General features: G+C 58.3%; 7 protein-coding genes across 7 annotated transcripts; 4 read left to right on the forward strand and 3 right to left on the reverse strand.

The window, feature by feature from the left end:
• Positions 1 to 150: 150 nt before the first annotated feature.
• GGTG_09981 (hypothetical protein) lies at positions 151 to 902 on the reverse strand. The gene has a single exon (XM_009227842.1). It carries the CDS (start codon positions 690 to 692, stop codon positions 453 to 455), a length of 240 nt encoding a protein of 79 aa, XP_009226106.1. The 5' UTR covers positions 693 to 902; the 3' UTR covers positions 151 to 452.
• A 683-nt stretch (positions 903 to 1,585) lies between these two features.
• Positions 1,586 to 2,846, forward strand: GGTG_09982 (hypothetical protein). Its single transcript, XM_009227843.1, has 3 exons — positions 1,586 to 1,680; positions 1,734 to 1,926; positions 2,001 to 2,846. Exons 1-3 carry the CDS (start codon positions 1,591 to 1,593, stop codon positions 2,777 to 2,779), a joined length of 1,062 nt encoding a protein of 353 aa, XP_009226107.1. The 5' UTR covers positions 1,586 to 1,590; the 3' UTR covers positions 2,780 to 2,846.
• Positions 2,847 to 3,952: 1,106 nt separating this feature from the next.
• On the forward strand, positions 3,953 to 4,829 carry GGTG_09983 (hypothetical protein; the record flags this gene model as incomplete). The annotated part of the gene is made up of 4 exons (XM_009227844.1): positions 3,953 to 4,389; positions 4,477 to 4,483; positions 4,546 to 4,613; positions 4,688 to 4,829. The coding sequence occupies 4 exons, from the start codon at positions 3,953 to 3,955 to the stop codon at positions 4,827 to 4,829; spliced, it is 654 nt and encodes a 217-aa protein (XP_009226108.1).
• Positions 4,830 to 5,368: 539 nt separating this feature from the next.
• Positions 5,369 to 7,608, forward strand: GGTG_09984 (eukaryotic translation initiation factor 3 subunit H). Its single transcript, XM_009227845.1, has 3 exons — positions 5,369 to 5,562; positions 5,663 to 6,135; positions 6,234 to 7,608. Exons 1-3 carry the CDS (start codon positions 5,509 to 5,511, stop codon positions 6,796 to 6,798), a joined length of 1,092 nt encoding a protein of 363 aa, XP_009226109.1. The 5' UTR covers positions 5,369 to 5,508; the 3' UTR covers positions 6,799 to 7,608.
• Positions 7,609 to 7,766: 158 nt separating this feature from the next.
• GGTG_09985 (adenosylhomocysteinase) lies at positions 7,767 to 10,146 on the forward strand. Its single transcript, XM_009227846.1, has 4 exons — positions 7,767 to 7,895; positions 8,143 to 9,062; positions 9,143 to 9,578; positions 9,654 to 10,146. Exons 2-4 carry the CDS (start codon positions 8,162 to 8,164, stop codon positions 9,664 to 9,666), a joined length of 1,350 nt encoding a protein of 449 aa, XP_009226110.1. The 5' UTR covers positions 7,767 to 7,895; positions 8,143 to 8,161; the 3' UTR covers positions 9,667 to 10,146.
• GGTG_09986 (glyoxylate reductase) lies at positions 9,931 to 12,002 on the reverse strand. Its single transcript, XM_009227847.1, has 3 exons — positions 11,501 to 12,002; positions 10,785 to 11,427; positions 9,931 to 10,677 (listed from the first exon to the last, which is right to left on the reverse strand). Exons 1-3 carry the CDS (start codon positions 11,557 to 11,559, stop codon positions 10,333 to 10,335), a joined length of 1,047 nt encoding a protein of 348 aa, XP_009226111.1. The 5' UTR covers positions 11,560 to 12,002; the 3' UTR covers positions 9,931 to 10,332.
• An 821-nt stretch (positions 12,003 to 12,823) lies between these two features.
• Positions 12,824 to 16,499, reverse strand: GGTG_09987 (hypothetical protein; the record flags this gene model as incomplete). Its single annotated transcript, XM_009227848.1, has 4 exons — positions 12,824 to 13,755; positions 13,912 to 14,311; positions 15,085 to 15,141; positions 15,315 to 16,499. 4 exons carry the CDS (start codon positions 16,497 to 16,499, stop codon positions 12,824 to 12,826), a joined length of 2,574 nt encoding a protein of 857 aa, XP_009226112.1.
• Positions 16,500 to 17,115: the final 616 nt, after the last annotated feature.

The raw sequence follows: 17,115 nt of genomic DNA on the forward strand, positions 1-17,115 counted from the left end.
AGTAGTAGTAGTAGTAGTAGTAGTAGTAGTAGTAGTAGTAGTAGTAGTAGTAGTAGTAGTAGTAGTAGTAGTAGTAGTAGTAGTAGTAGTAGTAGTAGTAGTAGTAGTAGTAGTAGTAGTAGTAGTAGTAGTAGTAGTAGTAGTAGTAGTAGTAGTAGTAGTAGTAGTAGTAGTAGTGTTTATTAACGCCGGGCTGCACGGAGCGCCAGCAAGGCCGGTTCTCCGTGCGTGCAGCCGCGCGTGGGCATCACGGCGCGCTATTCTAGTCTACGTGAGTCTATCAAGCGGATCGACTGTCACGGGCCGGGCCCGAGACAGTGTGGGGTTGGGCGCCTGCTGCGGCCCTGCAACTTATATTCCTGCAGAGGTGTGACCAGCCTCCGGCGTCGTGCGCCGTCTTGATGTGCCCGCGTCAGCGGGCAGGGGGTATCCGCTAAGGCGGGTGAGATGCGTTATTCACGCGGTGGGAGGGTGGAGTGGTCGGTATCGGCCACAAACCGCTTAAAGGCCTGGGGATTTACCAGTGTTTTGTGTAGGTATTTCCGCCGGGCCGTTATGGGCTGGATCGTTCTGCCGTTAATTTGCAGGTCTGGGTTGCCGCCGGTTCTGCTGCGTGTGATGTGGATCATTTCCGTCTTTTCTGGCGCGAAGGTGATTTTGTTCTCGGCTCCTCGTTGGTACATTTCCTCCATGTCCTCTCGGAGCTCGCGCACGTTTTGTTGCCGCACAAGTAGACGGCAATCAGGACCCACGGCACGGGTATCGGCGACTTGAAGTCATCCTTGCCCCTCTCCAGAAAACGAAAAACTGTAGTCTGTTTCGACGACGAGCTGCCGCCTTTACCGCGGACATTTCCCAGAGGCTGCGTGGCATCAGACCAGGCCTCCGCAGGCACCAGGGCCAGTCGCGGCCGCCTTTAGCAGCTCAGCGACAGCGCCCGAGACCTTGAGCGGGTCTGATAACATCTCCGGCCAATCGCGGCCGCATCCAGCAGCCCAGCCGCGGTGGCGGAATGCGCGCGATTAAGTGCAGATGCGAAAAGGCATATCCGGGCCGTGCTATTGGGGGAGCGGAAGCGCCAGGAGCGCATTTTTCGTCTCGTCCAGGGATTGTGACAGCAGACGGCCGTTGGAAGGTAGGGGAACGCTTGGCTGGGAGCAAAGGGGAGCAGAGGCATCCGTTTTTGGAGGCGAAAACCTCCGTTTCTGGACGCCTTGGAACCCAATCTCTCCAAAAAAATCTCCCAGTACTAAAACATATGAGGGCCGAACTAGTACTCAGGTGGGTGACCACTGGGGAATCCTCGGTGTTGTATGTTTTTTTTCTTTTTTATAACATTTACGAAGAATTAGTAGTTTCTTCTTTTTCCTCCTGTCATAACCCCTAATTAGTTACCTACGTACCTATTAATTATAAACAATAACCTTGGATTGATACTGGCGACTGGTGATATCTTCATCTCAAGGCAATCTCAGATCAGGTCGCAAACTTCCAGTTGTGGTTGCTGACTCATCGGCTGGGATGCCGTCATAGCAGAAACGGCATGATGATGTATCTCTACCGTAGAAACAGACGTAGATTTTACCCTGAATGTTACAATTGACCAAGAAAGATACCAATGAAACGAATTTGGATCAAACGCGTACTGCCATGAGTGACACGCACGCACACGTTCTGATGGTGAGCGATACGAACATCCCCTTGCACCACAGGTTATATGTTGACGCCAACAGGCGGGCGCTTGTGCCGCCTTCACGATAGACCTGCTGGTCTATCCTCTCGACACCCTCAAAACACGGTGGCAGAGTCAGGATTACATAGACACGTTCAAGAAATCAGCGGGAGCAAGGAATGCGCTCAAGCAGGCCCTTCGTGGCGGCTTATACCAGGGCGTTGGGAGTGTCATCGTGGCAACGGTGCCCGCAGGCAAGAACCCCTTGATCTGCCAAAGGCTTCCCGAGCGGTAAGAGAGCCATGGCACTGATATGAGCTACACACAGCGGGCGTCTTCTTCGCCACCTACGAGTCTGTCAAGTCGGCTCTGCCTCGTGCCCTACCGGAAGGTGCGCCCAAGCCGCTGGTCCACTCGCTCGCCTCCGGTACCGCCGAGCTTGCCTCATGCCTCGTTCTCACACCTGCAGAAATCGTCAAGCAGAACGCACAGATGATTCGCAGCCAAGGTGGTGGTAGTCGTGGCGGCGGCGGCGGCACCTCGCTGCAGGCTCTGCGTATGCTGCGGACATCCGAGGGCGGCGTCAACCGCCGTTTGTGGACGGGGTTCTCGGCCCTGGCTGCTCGCAACCTGCCCTTCACGGCGATGCAGTTCCCAATGTTTGAGCACGTCCGCGCGTCGCTGTGGCGATGGCGCGACGACAGGCGGCGAGCTAGAGGGCTCGCCGCGCCGCCCTCCCGGCGCGAGGCCGGCGGTGCCGACATCGGGCGTGGCCTCATGGAGACCGGGCTCGTCAACGGCGCCAGCGCGGCCCTTAGTGGGTCGGTCGCTGCGGTGGCCACGACGCCAATCGACGTTGTCAAAACGCGAATAATGCTTTTGGGCGGGGAGGGGCGAGCCGGCGCTGCATCTGGGCACACCAGCAGCGGAGGAAGGGGGAGGGCTGGAGGCTTCGAGGTCGCCAAGAATGTCTATACGGAGCTGGGGGTCCGCGGGCTTTTCCGGGGAGGGCTATTCCGTGCGGGCTGGACAGCGCTTGGGAGCGCCCTGTATTTGGGCACGTACGAGGTAGCCAAGTTATGGCTGGTGGGAGACAGCGGAAGGTGATGGCGGGATATAATTAGAGGCCTTGATATCGACAACATGACAAAGCCGTCGCGGCTTTCTTCCAGAACAGGACGTTTCATGTTTGATCACGCCCGCCAAGTCCTCTGTGTCTCCGCGCAGAGTTTACTATCGAGCAAGCGTCCATACTTGAGTAGGCACTTACCTACCTTGCATCCCAGGTGCCATTGGTTGACACATTGGGTCGAGGTGCGGTCCGCTGTCGGCATCGGCTTACGCGGCGCAGCCATGGCCTCAAGGCCACTTCCACATGGGAAAGGCAGAGACTGGTGGTAGGAGTTCGGATGGAAGCGAACCAATGGATCGGAAGGCCCAGGATCTCGGCTTGGTTGGCCTCAAGAATGTTTGGTCGAGGAAAGAAAGCGCTTGGAAGGGGTGTGCGAGAAATACCCCCCGAGCCACAAGATGGGCTAACCTGGTGGTCGTCGATTGATCGCCTCTCACCGGTATACCTACCTTATGGCTCAGTGGCTGCTTGCAGAGAGTGCGCTTGACTCTGCCACCCGGCAAAGGAATGCACACAATTGCGACCGGAGAATGCGGCAGGCCTGGCGCTGATGACCAGGGGAACCTGGGGTCAGGTTAAAGATTCGTGCATCGCATCAGCAGAAGGCTGGATGACGCGATTAGCAGCACAAAAGCCAGAGTTTCACCTTGGCTGGGACAATGCGGGAGGCGCCTGTGCCAACAATTCCAGCCAGACGTGAAAGCCAGTCACCGCCTCGTACGGGGCATGTAGTGTATATATCGCAATTTCTCGATGGAATACGCAACAAAACCCCGGCGCTGACGAAGTCGGGGAGCGGTCTTGGGTCTTGTGGTTTTCCGGGTGAAGCCAAGGCCCATCGAACGGATGCGACCTCGTCAGTGGTTGGCGCATAGAGGCGGCGCTTGGGACACGGAACTACAGCTTCTGCCAGCGAGCTTGCTTGACTAGACCCACATGAATGCCTCTGACATATAAAGTGAATGAGTGACCACCACCAAATGTTCCTCTCCTGGTTTCGAGACCGTAGCTCCTCCTAAGCATCGACACACCCTCCAGCAGTCCCAAAACCATCAAGGTTCCTTGCTAGACTCACTCGCCTTGCTTGAAGCCCAGAGCATCACGACCTATAGCACCCAAGGAGACAACGCATTACCGGCCAGCCTATGATGTCGGTCGCCACGGTCGCCCTCCTAGTAGACCCTGCCTTCAAGGAAAAGGTCAACGCGCTGTACTCGGACGAGGCCCCTCAGCCACCACAGGATAGCTCAAGATTCCTCGTTTCATCGCCATATACGGAGCAAGACCATCTGCTCGACTTACACACCCTCGAGCCGGAAAGCAAGCTTCTCGCGCTGGCGTTGACGCACATGCGGAACACGAGACAGGACTATGCGACTAGCCCGTACATCGACAGTTTTAATTGGGTCGCGGTTATGGACACTCTAAGGAGTCTAGCCCAAGACGCAGGCCACACATGGAGGGAGACTTCCTTCTACATCGTGGCCTTTAGATCGCAGATTCCACCCACCACCGTGTACGCCGAGCTGGGGGCTCTGGACAAGAGCGCTCACGTAGAGGCAAACAAGAGTGGGGGCTTTCTGAAGTGAGTTGAACCCAAGGGCGGCCTTCCGCTAGAGAGGAATCGCTACAAGTGTATCCCAAGAGCCATAAACTAACCGGGTCCATACAGATACTGGGTATATATCTTTCGCTCTGTCAGATATTCATTCCGCCTCGTTAACCTTTTAACCCCGTTTAGTTTGGCGAGCCCAACGCCGAAGGGCGCAATCTGGCGACTTGCGTGTGGCGATCTAAAGAGGATGCAAGGTAAGGACGCTCGCATAAGCAGGTTATCAAGGAGACGACTAACAACCCGGCGCCTGCCGTAATCCTAACCCTAGGTTGGGTAACGTTGGCCCAGCTCACAGAAAGGCAGCCAACGCGACACGCCGGCTGTACACCAGCTGGGGGATAGATAGGCACCGACTGATCGTGCGTGATGATGTTGAGAGCTGGGAGATTGTCGACTGGGTTGATGAATGAGATCACAACGAAGGGGCTGCGGAAAGAATCACTGGGGTTTGGGTAATGATGGCGCCGGGAAAGAGGACAAAGGCGAGAGAGAAAGAGTTAGAGCTAGAGGGGCGAGCTTGTGGGAAATCTGGGTATTCATGAGCGTTAGAAGAAATGTACTTAGCAACAGCAGGCCTGTTTGTATGTTTTCCAGGTCCGGAATAGAAGCAGCACGTTATGTCATTTGAGCGAACTGTAGACCACTTGGGTGGGGCGACAGCACCAAGAAAGGACGGGAGAGCAAAAACAAAGAAAGCCAGATGAGAAGCTAGAGCGGGCACGCGCGGTTAGAATGGGCGAGAGGCTCTGCTGGAACGCCCCTGGATTGGAACGACTGAGCGTGGGGGCACAATGACATCCCGCGCTTGTCGGCCAGTGAAGCCATTCAGTTTTCCAAAACTGGACAAGTTACTGGGATGCCCCACCACGCTCTGGTATTATGTAAGTTGGCGGCCCGCTTTTGCCTTTGCTGTGCCGGCGGGGGTGGGCTGCTCAATGCCACGGAAGAACCGAATTTTCCGCGCACAACTCGAGAAAATACCATCGCATCGCCCACGACGACAACGGAAGCCGTGCCTCCAAAGCCAACCGCGCGCCGGACTACGAACACCAACACCAATACCCGCGACAGCCGCTACGAAACGCAGCCATGGCGGACGCTTCCAAAGATGCGCCCTTCAAGTCGGTGCAGGTCGAGGCACTGGTACGTTTGCCGCGAGGTGTTGCCCCACCATTGCGTGCGCGCGGGCTCGAAGGGGGGTCGTTGGAGAGGGAGTTGCTAAGCCAGAGGCGTGACGAACTAGGTGGTGATGAAGATCTCCAAGCACTGCTCGGCGACGTTCCCAACCATGGCCACCGGCTCGCTGGTCGGCATGGACAACGACACGGTACTCGAGATCACCAACTCGTTCAACTTCCCCACCGTCGATGTCGCCAACGTCGACAGCCACCAGAGCGAGCGCGACGCCTCGGCCCAGGCCGCCGCCGCCCCCCGGTCCAAGGCCAACATTGCCTACCAGGCCGAGATGATCAAGTATCTGCGCGAGGTCAACGTTGACGCTAACAACGTCGGCTGGTACTCGAGCGCCACCATGGGCAACTTCATCAACATCAACTTCATTGAGAACCAGCACCACTACCAGCGCGAGAACCCCAGGGCCATCGCCCTCGTTCACGACGTCAGCAGGAGCTCACAGGGCGCCCTTTGCCTGCGCGCCTTCAGGCTCTCCAACAACTTCATGGCCGCCTTTAAGGAGGGCAAGTTCACGACAGAAAAGTATGCTGCCGACATCCTCGCTCCGAGACGGCCCGATGGCTACGGCCATGGGTGACCGTCACTGCGTTGGGTGCAACTCGCTAACCTCTCATCAATAGCCTGCAAAAAATAAAGCTCACATACAAGGATATCCTGGTTGAGCTTCCCGTTGTCGTCCATAACACACACCTTCTCACCACTTACCTCCACCAAGTTCCCGCGCCACCACCCTCCAAGAGCGAGGTGAGCCTACCGACTTCGCTCGCGGAGCTGCAACGGAATCCGATCAGGGGCCCGGCCTACCCGTCGCTCGACTCGTTGGAGCTGTCGATCGACCCGTTCCTTGAGAAGACGTGCGACCTGCTTCTGGACAGCATCGAGTCGCACTACACCGATCTCAACAACCACCAATACTACCAACGCCAGCTGACGCGTGAGCAGACCAAGATCACGGCCTGGCAAGCGAAGCGCAAGGCGGAGAACGCGGCGCGGGCAGCGGCCAAGCAGACGCCGCTCCCGGAGGACGAGTGGAAGAGGCTGTTCAAGCTGCCGCAGGAGCCCAGCAGGCTCGAGGGCATGCTGAACGCCAGACAGGTGGAGCAGTACAGCAAGCAGGTGGACGGCTTCACGGCGAACGTCAGCGCCAAGATGTTTGCTGTCAGGGGGGGCCTCCTGACCGAGTGAAGCGGCTGAGCGAGTGCGGGAGACGGAGTGATTTATTCATGTGGACAAGCAGGCAGCCAGACTGCTGGCTAGAGCTTGCACCAGCGGTTTCACCAAACCCCCGGTGTTCCGCGGCTCCCCTGATCCCAATCCGGCTGCTGACGCAGTTTGCCGCTGCGGGAGCCACTAATGAATGTGCATATTGTATGGCGTTAACGGTACTTTTTTTTTCTGGTCATGGATACTTTGGGCTGGGTGAAACTAGGGCACGTCGGTGCAGGGCCTCGTCTTTGTTTCGCGGCGCCGAGGGAGTTCTTTTCAAGAGAAAAAACTAGATAAAACCCTGGGGCTCAGTGAGCGGGGCCATGAAACAGATTGGGAACAGACTGCCCGAGCTTGGGTTTTGCTTGTTGTACACGCAAGTCTGCTTGAGAGCTGCATATCGGCTTTGGATTCCAGCCAGTGCTAGGTGCCGACGCTGTGATCTGCATGCAAAAGGAAGAACAGGCTCGGCCCAGAGATGATCTCGGCCCCGAAAGCCGAGTCAGGATCCTAGTCTACCCGCCGTGCACGGTGATGGTCTTTTTAGGCCGAGCTCGATGAGGGGGACAACTGCCTGCCCCTGGGCCATGGAGGGACAACGCAAGATGTGCAGCTCGACAACAGTCGGGCAGCTTGTGCAGAGTAAGCCCAAAGGGGAACTAAAGTAGGAACGGTACAATGTGGCAGCAAGCAATAGGACAACAAAGAAAAAAAAACGTTGAGGTGCCACCCGTCGACCAAGACCCGTCAACCAAGGGACCTAATGACTTGCCGAAGTCTGGATTTTAGTGGGCTGTGAGGGGTTATGGAGGGGCAGCCCAATCGGGTAAGACGCCAACCAAGCTCAGGCAGGGTTTTGCTTCACCGCGAGTTACGGTGCGAGGACGACGCGGATTGCCCCACGTGGGTGGTGGGCGACGTTTATCTGCAGTTCTCGGACTCCGTCTCCTTCATCTGCCAAAGATCTCCTCGTCCCCATCTTCTTTTTTTTTCCTGTGCTCATCTCCCAGGTGCCCTGAATCTTAGCTGTATTCGTCTTTCTCTTCGGGCTTCTTCTTCAAGCAATTTTCCAACAGGTATAGCTTCCCACCCCTCCCCCACCAATGTCCCCCTCTTCCAACCCGTGCAGTCCATTTCACTCTTCACAGCGCCCATCACCCGGCACTGACTTTGATCCCGTCACTGCCAGCAGCCCGCCTCTCCACCCTCACTCTTTCCATTTCCCTGTGAGCGCCATTGCTTTTTCCAGCTATAAAGCCGACCTCACTACACGTCTAGAGGACGAATTGACTAACGATCCCCCAACCGCGTCTCGACATATAGCCTATACCCACCACCCAAGATGGCTGCTCCCGCCCACAAGTTCAAGGTCGCCGACCTCTCGCTGGCCGCCTTCGGCCGCAAGGAGATTGAGCTGGCCGAGAACGAGATGCCCGGTCTGATGCAGACGCGTGAGAAGTACGCTACCGACCAGCCGCTCAAGGGCGCCCGCATCGCCGGCTGCCTGCACATGACGATCCAGACGGCTGTGCTGATCGAGACGCTGGTCGCTCTCGGCGCCGAGGTCACCTGGACCTCGTGCAACATCTTCTCCACCCAGGACCATGCCGCCGCCGCCATTGCTGCCGCCGGTGTTCCCGTCTTCGCCTGGAAGGGCGAGTCCGAGGAGGAGTACAACTGGTGTCTGGAGCAGCAGCTGCTGGCCTTCAAGGACGGCCAGAAGCTGAACCTGATCCTCGACGACGGCGGTGACCTGACCCACCTCGTCCACGACAAGTACCCCGAGATGCTCAAGGGCTGCTACGGCGTGTCCGAGGAGACCACCACTGGCGTCCACCACCTGTACAAGATGCTCAAGGAGGGCAAGCTGCTGGTCCCGGCCATCAACGTCAACGACTCGGTCACCAAGTCCAAGTTTGACAACCTGTACGGCTGCCGCGAGTCGCTTGTCGACGGCATCAAGCGTGCGACCGACGTCATGGTTGCTGGCAAGATCGCCGTCGTTGCCGGCTACGGCGACGTCGGCAAGGGCTGCGCCCAGGCCCTGCACTCGATGGGTGCCCGCGTCCTCGTGACCGAGATTGACCCCATCAACGCCCTCCAGGCTGCCATGGCCGGTTACCAGGTCACCACCATGGAGAAGGCTGCCTCTGTTGGTCAGATCTTCGTCACCACCACTGGCTGCCGTGACATCCTGGTCGGCAAGCACTTCGAGGCCATGCCCAACGACGCCATTGTATGCAGTAAGTCCAGCCGGCCGCTCTGATATTCCCTCTCCTCTTTTTCTTGCCTACACAGCAGCTGACATTACCCTCAACCGCAGACATTGGTCACTTCGACATTGAGATTGACGTTGCCTGGCTCAAGGCCAACGCCAAGAGCGTGTCCAACATCAAGCCCCAGGTCGACCGCTACCTGCTCGCCAACGGCCGTCACATCATCCTCCTCGCCGAGGGCCGCCTTGTCAACCTCGGCTGCGCCACCGGCCACTCGTCCTTCGTCATGTCGTGCTCCTTCACCAACCAGGTGCTGGCCCAGATCATGCTGTACAAGAACAGCGACGCCGCCTTCTCCCAGAAGTACGTCGAGTTCGCCAAGTCGGGCAAGCTCGAGAACAAGGTCTACGTCCTGCCCAAGATCCTGGACGAGGAGGTCGCCAAGCTGCACCTGGCCCACTGCAACGTTGAGCTCTCGACCCTCACGCCCGTCCAGGCCGAGTACCTCAGCCTGCCGGCCGAGGGCCCCTACAAGCCCGACCAGTACGTGTTATCCTGCTGCTTGATTTTGCTCCCACATCTATGGCCCCGTGACAGTGCTAACATTGACTCTTATAGCTACCGCTACTAAGTGCGCACCTAATATCCCCCTGTCGTGCTCGGCCGCGATGGGGGCTTTTCTTACACGTATCTTGGTTGCTGCGTGACTGGAACCCTTCAACTGGGTTCTGGCTTGGGCTTTTATCGTCGACACCAAAGCACAACGGATTTTCAACACAACATTGCATGACTAAAGGAGCATTGGCTTTATGGTAAACTGGGGAAAACACCTTGGCAAAGGGGACAGGGTTCTGGGAGATCTGGGCATGGCAACTGAACCATATTTTCAACAAAAGTTCGGCGTTGGCAGCAGTTTGATGATACCTGTCTTTATTTGACCTGAAGACGACTTTTTCGAGAATTGAACCCCAGAACTGGCTTTTAACATGCCAGAGCCTGATGGCACACATATTGGTTTCTGATGGTATCTGATTGTTTGCCCGTCCTATGATGACGCTGCTAGGGCTTTGTGTTTTTGATGGCCTAGCTGCCACGTGAACTCGATGTTGAGGGAAAGCGCGATACAAGGCAGTTTCTAGAACAACATCGCTTTAAAGCTGCGGGTATGGTCAAGTCTTTGTCTAAAACTCTTGTCTATAAGCACGAACGTGATGTAGAAAGACCTGTTCTAGCATTCATCCATTTGTCTCTTCTCGATTTACCCAGGAAGTCGAACGCCAGCCCAGCCCCCGCGGCCTCAAAAGTCGAGGCCGCTCTGCTCGGGGACATTGGTGAGCAGGCGGCCGGTCCTGACGGCGGCGACGACGTTTGCGAGGGCCAGCGCCTCCATGGCGGCCTGGGTCTCGACCGTGTGGGTGCCCATGTGCGGGACGAGCACGCACCTGTCGCTGGCCAGCAGGCCCGGGTGCACCTCGGGCTCCTTCTCGTACACGTCCAGCCCGGCCGCGGCCACGGTGCCGTCCTCGAGGGCGGCCACCAGGGCGGCCTCGTCCATGACGGCACCGCGGGCCGTGTTGACGACGACGATGCCGCGCTTCATCTTGGCGAACTCGGGGGCCCCGATGATGTGTCTGGTTTTGGGCTGCAGGGGTGGTGGGTGAAGGGGATTGTCAGTTTTTCTTTCTGGCCTCCTTTTTTTTTTTTTCGTCGTTTTTTGTTATTTCCTCCTCCAAGTCTTTTCTCACTTACATTCAACGGCAGGTTCAGGCTCAGCACGTCACTCCCGGCCAGCAGCTCGTCAAAGCCCACGAGCTCGGCGCCGCCGCACTCGGCCTCGACCTCGGGCGCCAGGCGGGTCCTGTTATAGTAGCGGACGCGCATGCCGAACGCCGCCGCCGCCTTTCTCGCCATGTCCCTCCCGATGCCGCCCATGCCCAGCACCCCCAGCACCTTGCCCCGCGGGTCGCGCCCCAGCGCCGGGTGCGGCGCCCCGGACAAGCCACGCCACTCGCCCCTCCGCAGCGCCGCCATGCCCCCCGCCACGTTCCGCACGGCGCCCAGCATGAGGAAGATGCCCATGTCGGCGGTGGCGTCGTCGACGGCCCCGGGCGTGTTGCTGACGCGGACGCCGCGCGCCGTGCAGGCCGCCACGTCGACCTGGTCGTAGCCGGCGCCGTTGTGGCACACGAAGCGCAGCGACGGCGGGAGCGACGCCGCGAGCTCGGCGTCGACGGGGCCCGTCACCCGCGCGCTGTCAAAGGTGCGGTACGCCGCCACGACGCCGTCGAGCCGCCCGCCCGCCCGGCACTCGGCCATGAAGGAGGCCCGGTCCCGCGACTGCGGCGTCAGCACCTCGGCCACCTGCTCGAGCTCCGCGAGGGCCGAGGTAGCGCTAGTGGAGGGTGGGCTTGTCAGCGATGTGGTTAGGTTAGGCTAGGCGTTGTGATATTGATGAGGAGGCTTACAGCTCAACCTCGCCTAGTAGCAGCACCTTTGGCCGCGCGCCGGACGCTTCCCCTCCCATCCTCGGCTGTCGGTTGGGGGGGGACTATGGGGAATTATCCGATAAAGTGCCCCCTCCCGGCTCGCTTCTGCAAGGGACGCACGCACGCGCCTGCCTGGTGAGGCTTAAATCAGGCTCGTGGGAGATATGCGCGTTGTAGGAGCGTGTGTGGCTGGCAATATTGTAGCCGAGCTTACTCGGGATGCAGGACCGGCACTCTTCAGGGGAGGGTTGAGTCCTGGGATATGCGACGCTTCGATAGTCAGCAAGTCTGAGTCGGGGCACAGTCGCTCAATATCAAGGATCAAGGTGCCATCTGAGACTGGAGCACTGAAGTGGGGGGGGTTTGGGCAACCATCAGTGATTGACTCTCTGTGGACCTTTCCCTGAGCTGTCGCCCCGACTATTCGCGCCTGCAAAAAGCCGGCAGCTTCGACCGAGTATCGCTGCCGTGCTCGGTCCATTGAGCCCGGGCGCGCCGGGCAATAAGACGCCATTGGCCCGAGTTTAAAGTGTGGAGAAGGACGCCCGCCGAATATCGCACGTTCCTGCGGCCTTCTCTCCTGGTTCCGATATCGCAGCCTTGTCCGACGTGAGCCGGGAAATACCTACGCTTGGATCGGAGCGACTCCGACCTGTCGGCCGACGACTCCTTGCCTTGTCTTCTTTCGGGCGGATGGCGGAGGGTGAGAGAAGCACAAGAACCTTACTTGCTACAAAGGCAAACACGAGAAAATGGAGTCAAAACGGAGCGAAATGCCAAGAAAGTTTGACTGCTTTTTCCCTCCTTCTTTTTATTGCGAGATCTATGACAGGCCTCTCTATCCCTCCATCACAAGGGCCCTCGACTCAGCTACTATGCATCGTTGACAAGGGCGCCACGCGTTGACACCACCCACGCTAACCCCTCCGGGCAACTCCTGTGCCACCGACTCATCTAGTGCCGAAAATAAACAACTGAACTTTTATACAAGGGGAGATAAATATTTACAGTAGCTTGAAAAAAAAACACTAGACCAGAAAGATTATAGGGTAGAGTCATGAAACGCTCATGATATCCTGGCTTGGTAGGCCGGGGATCGATGCCAGTACACTGTAGAGTTGTGATGGGGTGCGGGTGGACGTTTCGTGGAACCTTGTGTATTATTATTTTTTTTTGTTCGTGGCAAAGCTGGAGGGGATCCGGCTGCAAAGGGCGACTAGGAAGATGGTTTGGTAAGAGCGATTACAGGACTTCGCTAGCAGGTGATGGATAGTTGCGGATGGTGCTTGACGAAATACACACTCATGTCGGGCGACGGGAAACGTTGACCCCAGGAGTGACGAATGCTTTGGCCGCCAGCTCAGCGAGCCTCCTGACTACATTTGTCGTCCCGCTGGACGCCCGAGCCTCGTCACGGATGAACTGCGCTGCCACGGCTAGCTTGTTGCGCGGGTCACCCTCGTCCAGGTGCTGTGGCAGCGAGTTCTCGTACCCGGCCGGGTACCTAGGGGCGAGCTCGCGCAGGACAGCCATGGAGTAGAGCACGTCACGGTTCTCGCGACCATCCAGCAGGTTCCGGATGCGTGTCAGGGCTGCATCCCGCTGCCGTTGCGACGGTCCCGCTCCCTGTGGCTGCGGCTCCCCCAGACGTAGGTACTCGGCTAGATAGTACCAAAATTCGGCCTCGCGGATACGGTGGACATCACCCCGCCGCGGGGGCGGGATGCAGGGGTTGTTGGTCAGATAGGTCCCCGAGAGCAGAGCCTCGAACACCGAGACCCTATTACGGGCCTCTGCGGCATCGTCAGCAGCCAAGGGTTCGTCCATGGCAGGGTTGGTGGCCGCGGGCACCGAGTATGCGAGCGAGGCCAAGCCCCAGACCACGCGGGTCTCAATGATGCCGGGGGCAGCCATACGAGCAGCATCGGCGATCTTGACGGGCGAGGCGGCGGCAGCAAGGAAGCTCGCAAGGAGGCTCATGAGGGCCGTGTTGTGGCTCAGGACGCTGATGGGATTGTGACCGTCGGGCCTGAAGTTGAACCAGGACGTTTCGAAAAAAGCCGTCAGGCCGGGGACGTAGATTTCGTAATAGAGCTTGATGATCTCGTCAAGCACCTCCTTCGTCGGCAGCGACTGCGGCAGCGGGGGCGTGTGACCCCCAAGCGCGACTAGATCATCGACCTTCATCTTCCTCGCTGGAGGAGCGGCGCAAGTCAACTCCGTCTTGGACCAGCCTATTGCCTTTTACCGTGCTGTGCACCGCGTTTGCGGTGAGGATCGCCAACCGTGCACGCGGACTCAGGACAGCCTAGGCGGCGGGCTTGGGAAATAAGAGGTTGGGCTGCCGCCTCTATATGAGGAAGCGTGATGGCCACCCGAGCCGGTCGAACCTGTGTCGAGGGCAGGATCAATGGCTCCACCAGAGTAGTCAACGTTGGACGCCAGTGTTGAGCTAGAAGTATCGTACTGGTGGCTCTGCACAAAAGGGTAGCTGCTGGGAACAACAGTGGGTTGGTGCCCGTAGGGACTAGAGACTGGGCTGTTGGTGCTGGAGGTGGGAGGGCCTCCCGAGAGAGACGAGGTCTGTTGGTCCTGCGAGTGGGAGTGCTGCTCCAACTGCGGCTGCTGCAGCGGCTGTGCGGGCGGCGGCGCCGTGGGAGCGGCGCCGTGGTTTGGCGCCGGCTGAATGGTCGACGGGCCGGGCGGCGTCTGCTTGAAAATGGGGTCGTAGCCGGCGCAGTCACGCTTGGACTTTTTGCAGTTGTTGCACGTCGGATGCGTCTCGTCGCACTGTTCGAGATGGAGGTGACTTGTCAGCAAAGCCGTGCTGGTTGTGTGAGATCAAATCAAGGTTTGGGGGAGGTGTGTGTGTGTATGTGTGTGTGTGTGTGTGCTGTGTCGTGTTGTGCTAGGCGTGTTGTACTGTGCTGCGCCCTGTTGTGCTGTGTTGTACTTGTGCTTGTGCTTGTGCTTGTGCAGCTGTGTTGCTTCAACTAAGGTCCGGGGTGGGGTAGGAATTTGGGGTGGGTGTGTGCGCCACGCCGGCTGCCGGGGTGGAAGAGCAAAGAAGAAAAAGAAAAAGAAAAGAAAATCAAACCCGCAAACCCAGAATTTCCCCAGGGAATAAAACACACAATAAAGCCGGGGGTTTGCCCGCGATGGGCTGGCTGAACCTTGGGGTTCGGGAGAGGCGACGACTGGACCGATCGACGGCTCGCTTGCGGCAGCTCTAGCACCAAGCGAATGTCAAGCGACCCCAAGCGAGGAGCGAATAAACCGTCCGCTTGGAAGATCTCGCCAATAACGCAACCAGGCCAGAGACGCAGGACAAGAAAAAAAAGCAAGGCAATCTTGCCGCGCTCCAACAACGGCCCTCGTCCGTCTCGCACAATAAGACATGCGTCTCCCACTATACCCATCAATTATAGCCGCCGCCGTCCGCTACCGGCCAAATACACCGGGCGCGGGCAACCCAGCCCGGGAAAAAGAGTTGGATCTTTGTTGATGTGACCGGGAGGAGAAGACGGCAAAGGAGAAGCGTGGCGCCGCAGCGGTCGACGTACCTTTATCCTTCGTTTCCTGCAGGTTAGACAACCCGTCTTCGTTCGGCGCTTAATATCCTGTTTGCGAATGCGAAGAAGCGACTCGTCAGCAACCCTGTCGGTTTGACCATCCGTCCTCCCCAGAATGAGACCGAGGAAAAGCCAACAAGACGCCTCGGCCGGCCCGAGAACACACTCTGTCTCGAGCCGCAACCCCGCGCCCACACCATGTCCGAATCATCGTCTCGTACCTTTTTGTGTCGCCCACCGCTCAGACTTAACCTGGGGTCTCCCATGGGGAACGCCATGCGCAGGTCCGCGTGGTGCATCGCGTAGGGGTGCATCGCCAGGTGCGCAGGCTGCGGGTAATACGCAGACATCTGGGGCGTCATGCCCATCGCCTGGGGATGGTGTTGATGCGGGTGTGGGTGCTGCTGGTGCGGGTGCGGGTGCGGGTGCTGCTGATGCTGCGGGTGCTGAGCCTGTTGGTGTTGATGCTGGTGCTGATGTTGGTGCTGAAGGGGATCCAGGCTTCGCATGCTCGGCAGCGCCAAGGCCGGGTTCGGGGGTAGCGGCTGGGGCGTGCGGTACGGATCCGGGGCCTGGGTGGTCACGGCCGGATAGCCATACGGGCCGCCTGGGTTCATCGAGGGCTGCGAGTAAGCGGGCTGTCCGGGGTAGCCAAGATGCTGCTGGTGGTGCTGACGGGCATTCCCGTGCGGCGGGGGAGCGTTGGACATGGGAGCGGGCGAGTAGGAGGACGTGAAGCCCTCGTTTCCATTCGCTTCGAGGGTTGAGGAGGGGGCCGTCGATGTTGCGTCGCTGAGACCTCCAGTCAGGCACGGCTGTGAGGGCGCTTGCGGAGATTGAGTTGCTTCCTTCACAGAGACAAAGTCGGCCGTACCAGGCAGTTGGACAAGGTCGTCGGTTGGAGTGGTGGTGGTGGTGATGGTGGTGGTGATGGTGGTGGTAGCGGCGGTGGTGGTGGTGGCAGTGACGGTGATGCACGTGTTTCCCCGATCGTGCGCAGTGGGATAAGAGGTAATGACAGTAGTTGACGCAACGGTCGGGACGGGGGTTGATGGAACAGAGGCGGTCGAGATGGTCGCCGACTCGATCGGGGTGGTGGCAGCCGGCGAGGGGAGGTTGAACTCGACGGGCGCAGCCGCAGCAGGAAGACCTTGAGTGGTTGTCGGCGCGTGGAGGAGTAGGTGCTTTTGTGTCAGCTGGCTCTCGGGCTCTTGTGCATCATGAAGGCGGGCTTGGGGTCGCTGCTGGTGCTGCTGGTGCTGCTCCTGGTGCTGCTGCTTCTCCGGCTCCGTCTTCAGCTTCTCCAGCTCCAACAACGTCTTTTCATGGTCCTTTTCCAGGTCCTGGTCCTGGTCCTGTGCCTCCTTGGGAGAGGATGGAGCGGTGCCAGGAGCGAGATGTGCCATTTCGGGGGACGGTTTTATTTAATTGGATTTTTTTATGGAGCCCACGATTTCCGACCAGGGGAGCCAGACGCGACCCTGGGCCGGGTTTCCTACTGATGCGTGCGTCGTGGTGGTGTTAGCTGTGCTGGAGTCTGGTGGTGGCCGCGGTGGTGGTGGTCCTCGCCTGCGCAGAGGGGGTGCGATTTGGGCCGACAGGGTGGCGTGCCTGTCCGAATCAATCTGTCAATCAATTCAACCCAGTAATCAATCGTCTCTTTTCTGCCTGTGTTTGCAATGCGCAGGGCAATCAAGCAATGCAGCGAGAAATTGGCAGCTCAGGTACGAAGTCGTGAAATGTCACATGGTTCCATTTGGACTAGCGTGGGGTTCCTCCTTTCCGAGACCGGTATGGCGTGTTCCATAGTCTGGGTTTTACCTGCCGTTTTTCTCTTTTCTATTCCTTCCAATTTTTTCCCCCCTCGGGTTGTTTTCTTGCGAGCCGGCATGGAAGGATTGTGCCTGCCATAGAAGGTCGCCTGCGCAGGTCATACCTGCCCTTTTTTTTTTTTTTGTTGTTTTTTTTTTTTTTTCCGTTCCTTTCTTTTCTTTTTTCTTCTTGTCTTCCCCTACGTACGGG

Source organism: Gaeumannomyces tritici, assembly GCF_000145635.1.
Source record: "Gaeumannomyces tritici R3-111a-1 unplaced genomic scaffold supercont2.5, whole genome shotgun sequence".
Classification (NCBI taxonomy): domain Eukaryota; kingdom Fungi; phylum Ascomycota; class Sordariomycetes; order Magnaporthales; family Magnaporthaceae; genus Gaeumannomyces; species Gaeumannomyces tritici.

Bases quoted from the DNA above. Each gene is read 5' to 3' on its own strand.
- GGTG_09981 (XM_009227842.1), bottom strand. From the start codon at position 692: ATGGAGGAAATGTACCAACGAGGAGCCGAGAACAAAATCACCTTCGCG.
- GGTG_09982 (XM_009227843.1), top strand. From the start codon at position 1,591: ATGTTACAATTGACCAAGAAAGATACCAATGAAACGAATTTGGATCAA. The intron at 1,681-1,733 runs GTGAGCGATACG...TGACGCCAACAG, and splicing joins CGCACGCACACGTTCTGATG to GCGGGCGCTTGTGCCGCCTT. The intron at 1,927-2,000 runs GCAAGAACCCCT...AGCTACACACAG, and splicing joins CGTGGCAACGGTGCCCGCAG to CGGGCGTCTTCTTCGCCACC.
- GGTG_09984 (XM_009227845.1), top strand. From the start codon at position 5,509: ATGGCGGACGCTTCCAAAGATGCGCCCTTCAAGTCGGTGCAGGTCGAG. The intron at 5,563-5,662 runs GTACGTTTGCCG...GTGACGAACTAG, and splicing joins CGGTGCAGGTCGAGGCACTG to GTGGTGATGAAGATCTCCAA. The intron at 6,136-6,233 runs GTATGCTGCCGA...TCTCATCAATAG, and splicing joins GGCAAGTTCACGACAGAAAA to CCTGCAAAAAATAAAGCTCA.
- GGTG_09985 (XM_009227846.1), top strand. From the start codon at position 8,162: ATGGCTGCTCCCGCCCACAAGTTCAAGGTCGCCGACCTCTCGCTGGCC. The intron at 9,063-9,142 runs GTAAGTCCAGCC...CCTCAACCGCAG, and splicing joins CAACGACGCCATTGTATGCA to ACATTGGTCACTTCGACATT.
- GGTG_09986 (XM_009227847.1), bottom strand. From the start codon at position 11,559: ATGGGAGGGGAAGCGTCCGGCGCGCGGCCAAAGGTGCTGCTACTAGGC. The intron at 11,428-11,500 runs GTAAGCCTCCTC...ACCCTCCACTAG, and splicing joins CTACTAGGCGAGGTTGAGCT to CGCTACCTCGGCCCTCGCGG. The intron at 10,678-10,784 runs GTAAGTGAGAAA...CCACCCCTGCAG, and splicing joins GCCTGAACCTGCCGTTGAAT to CCCAAAACCAGACACATCAT.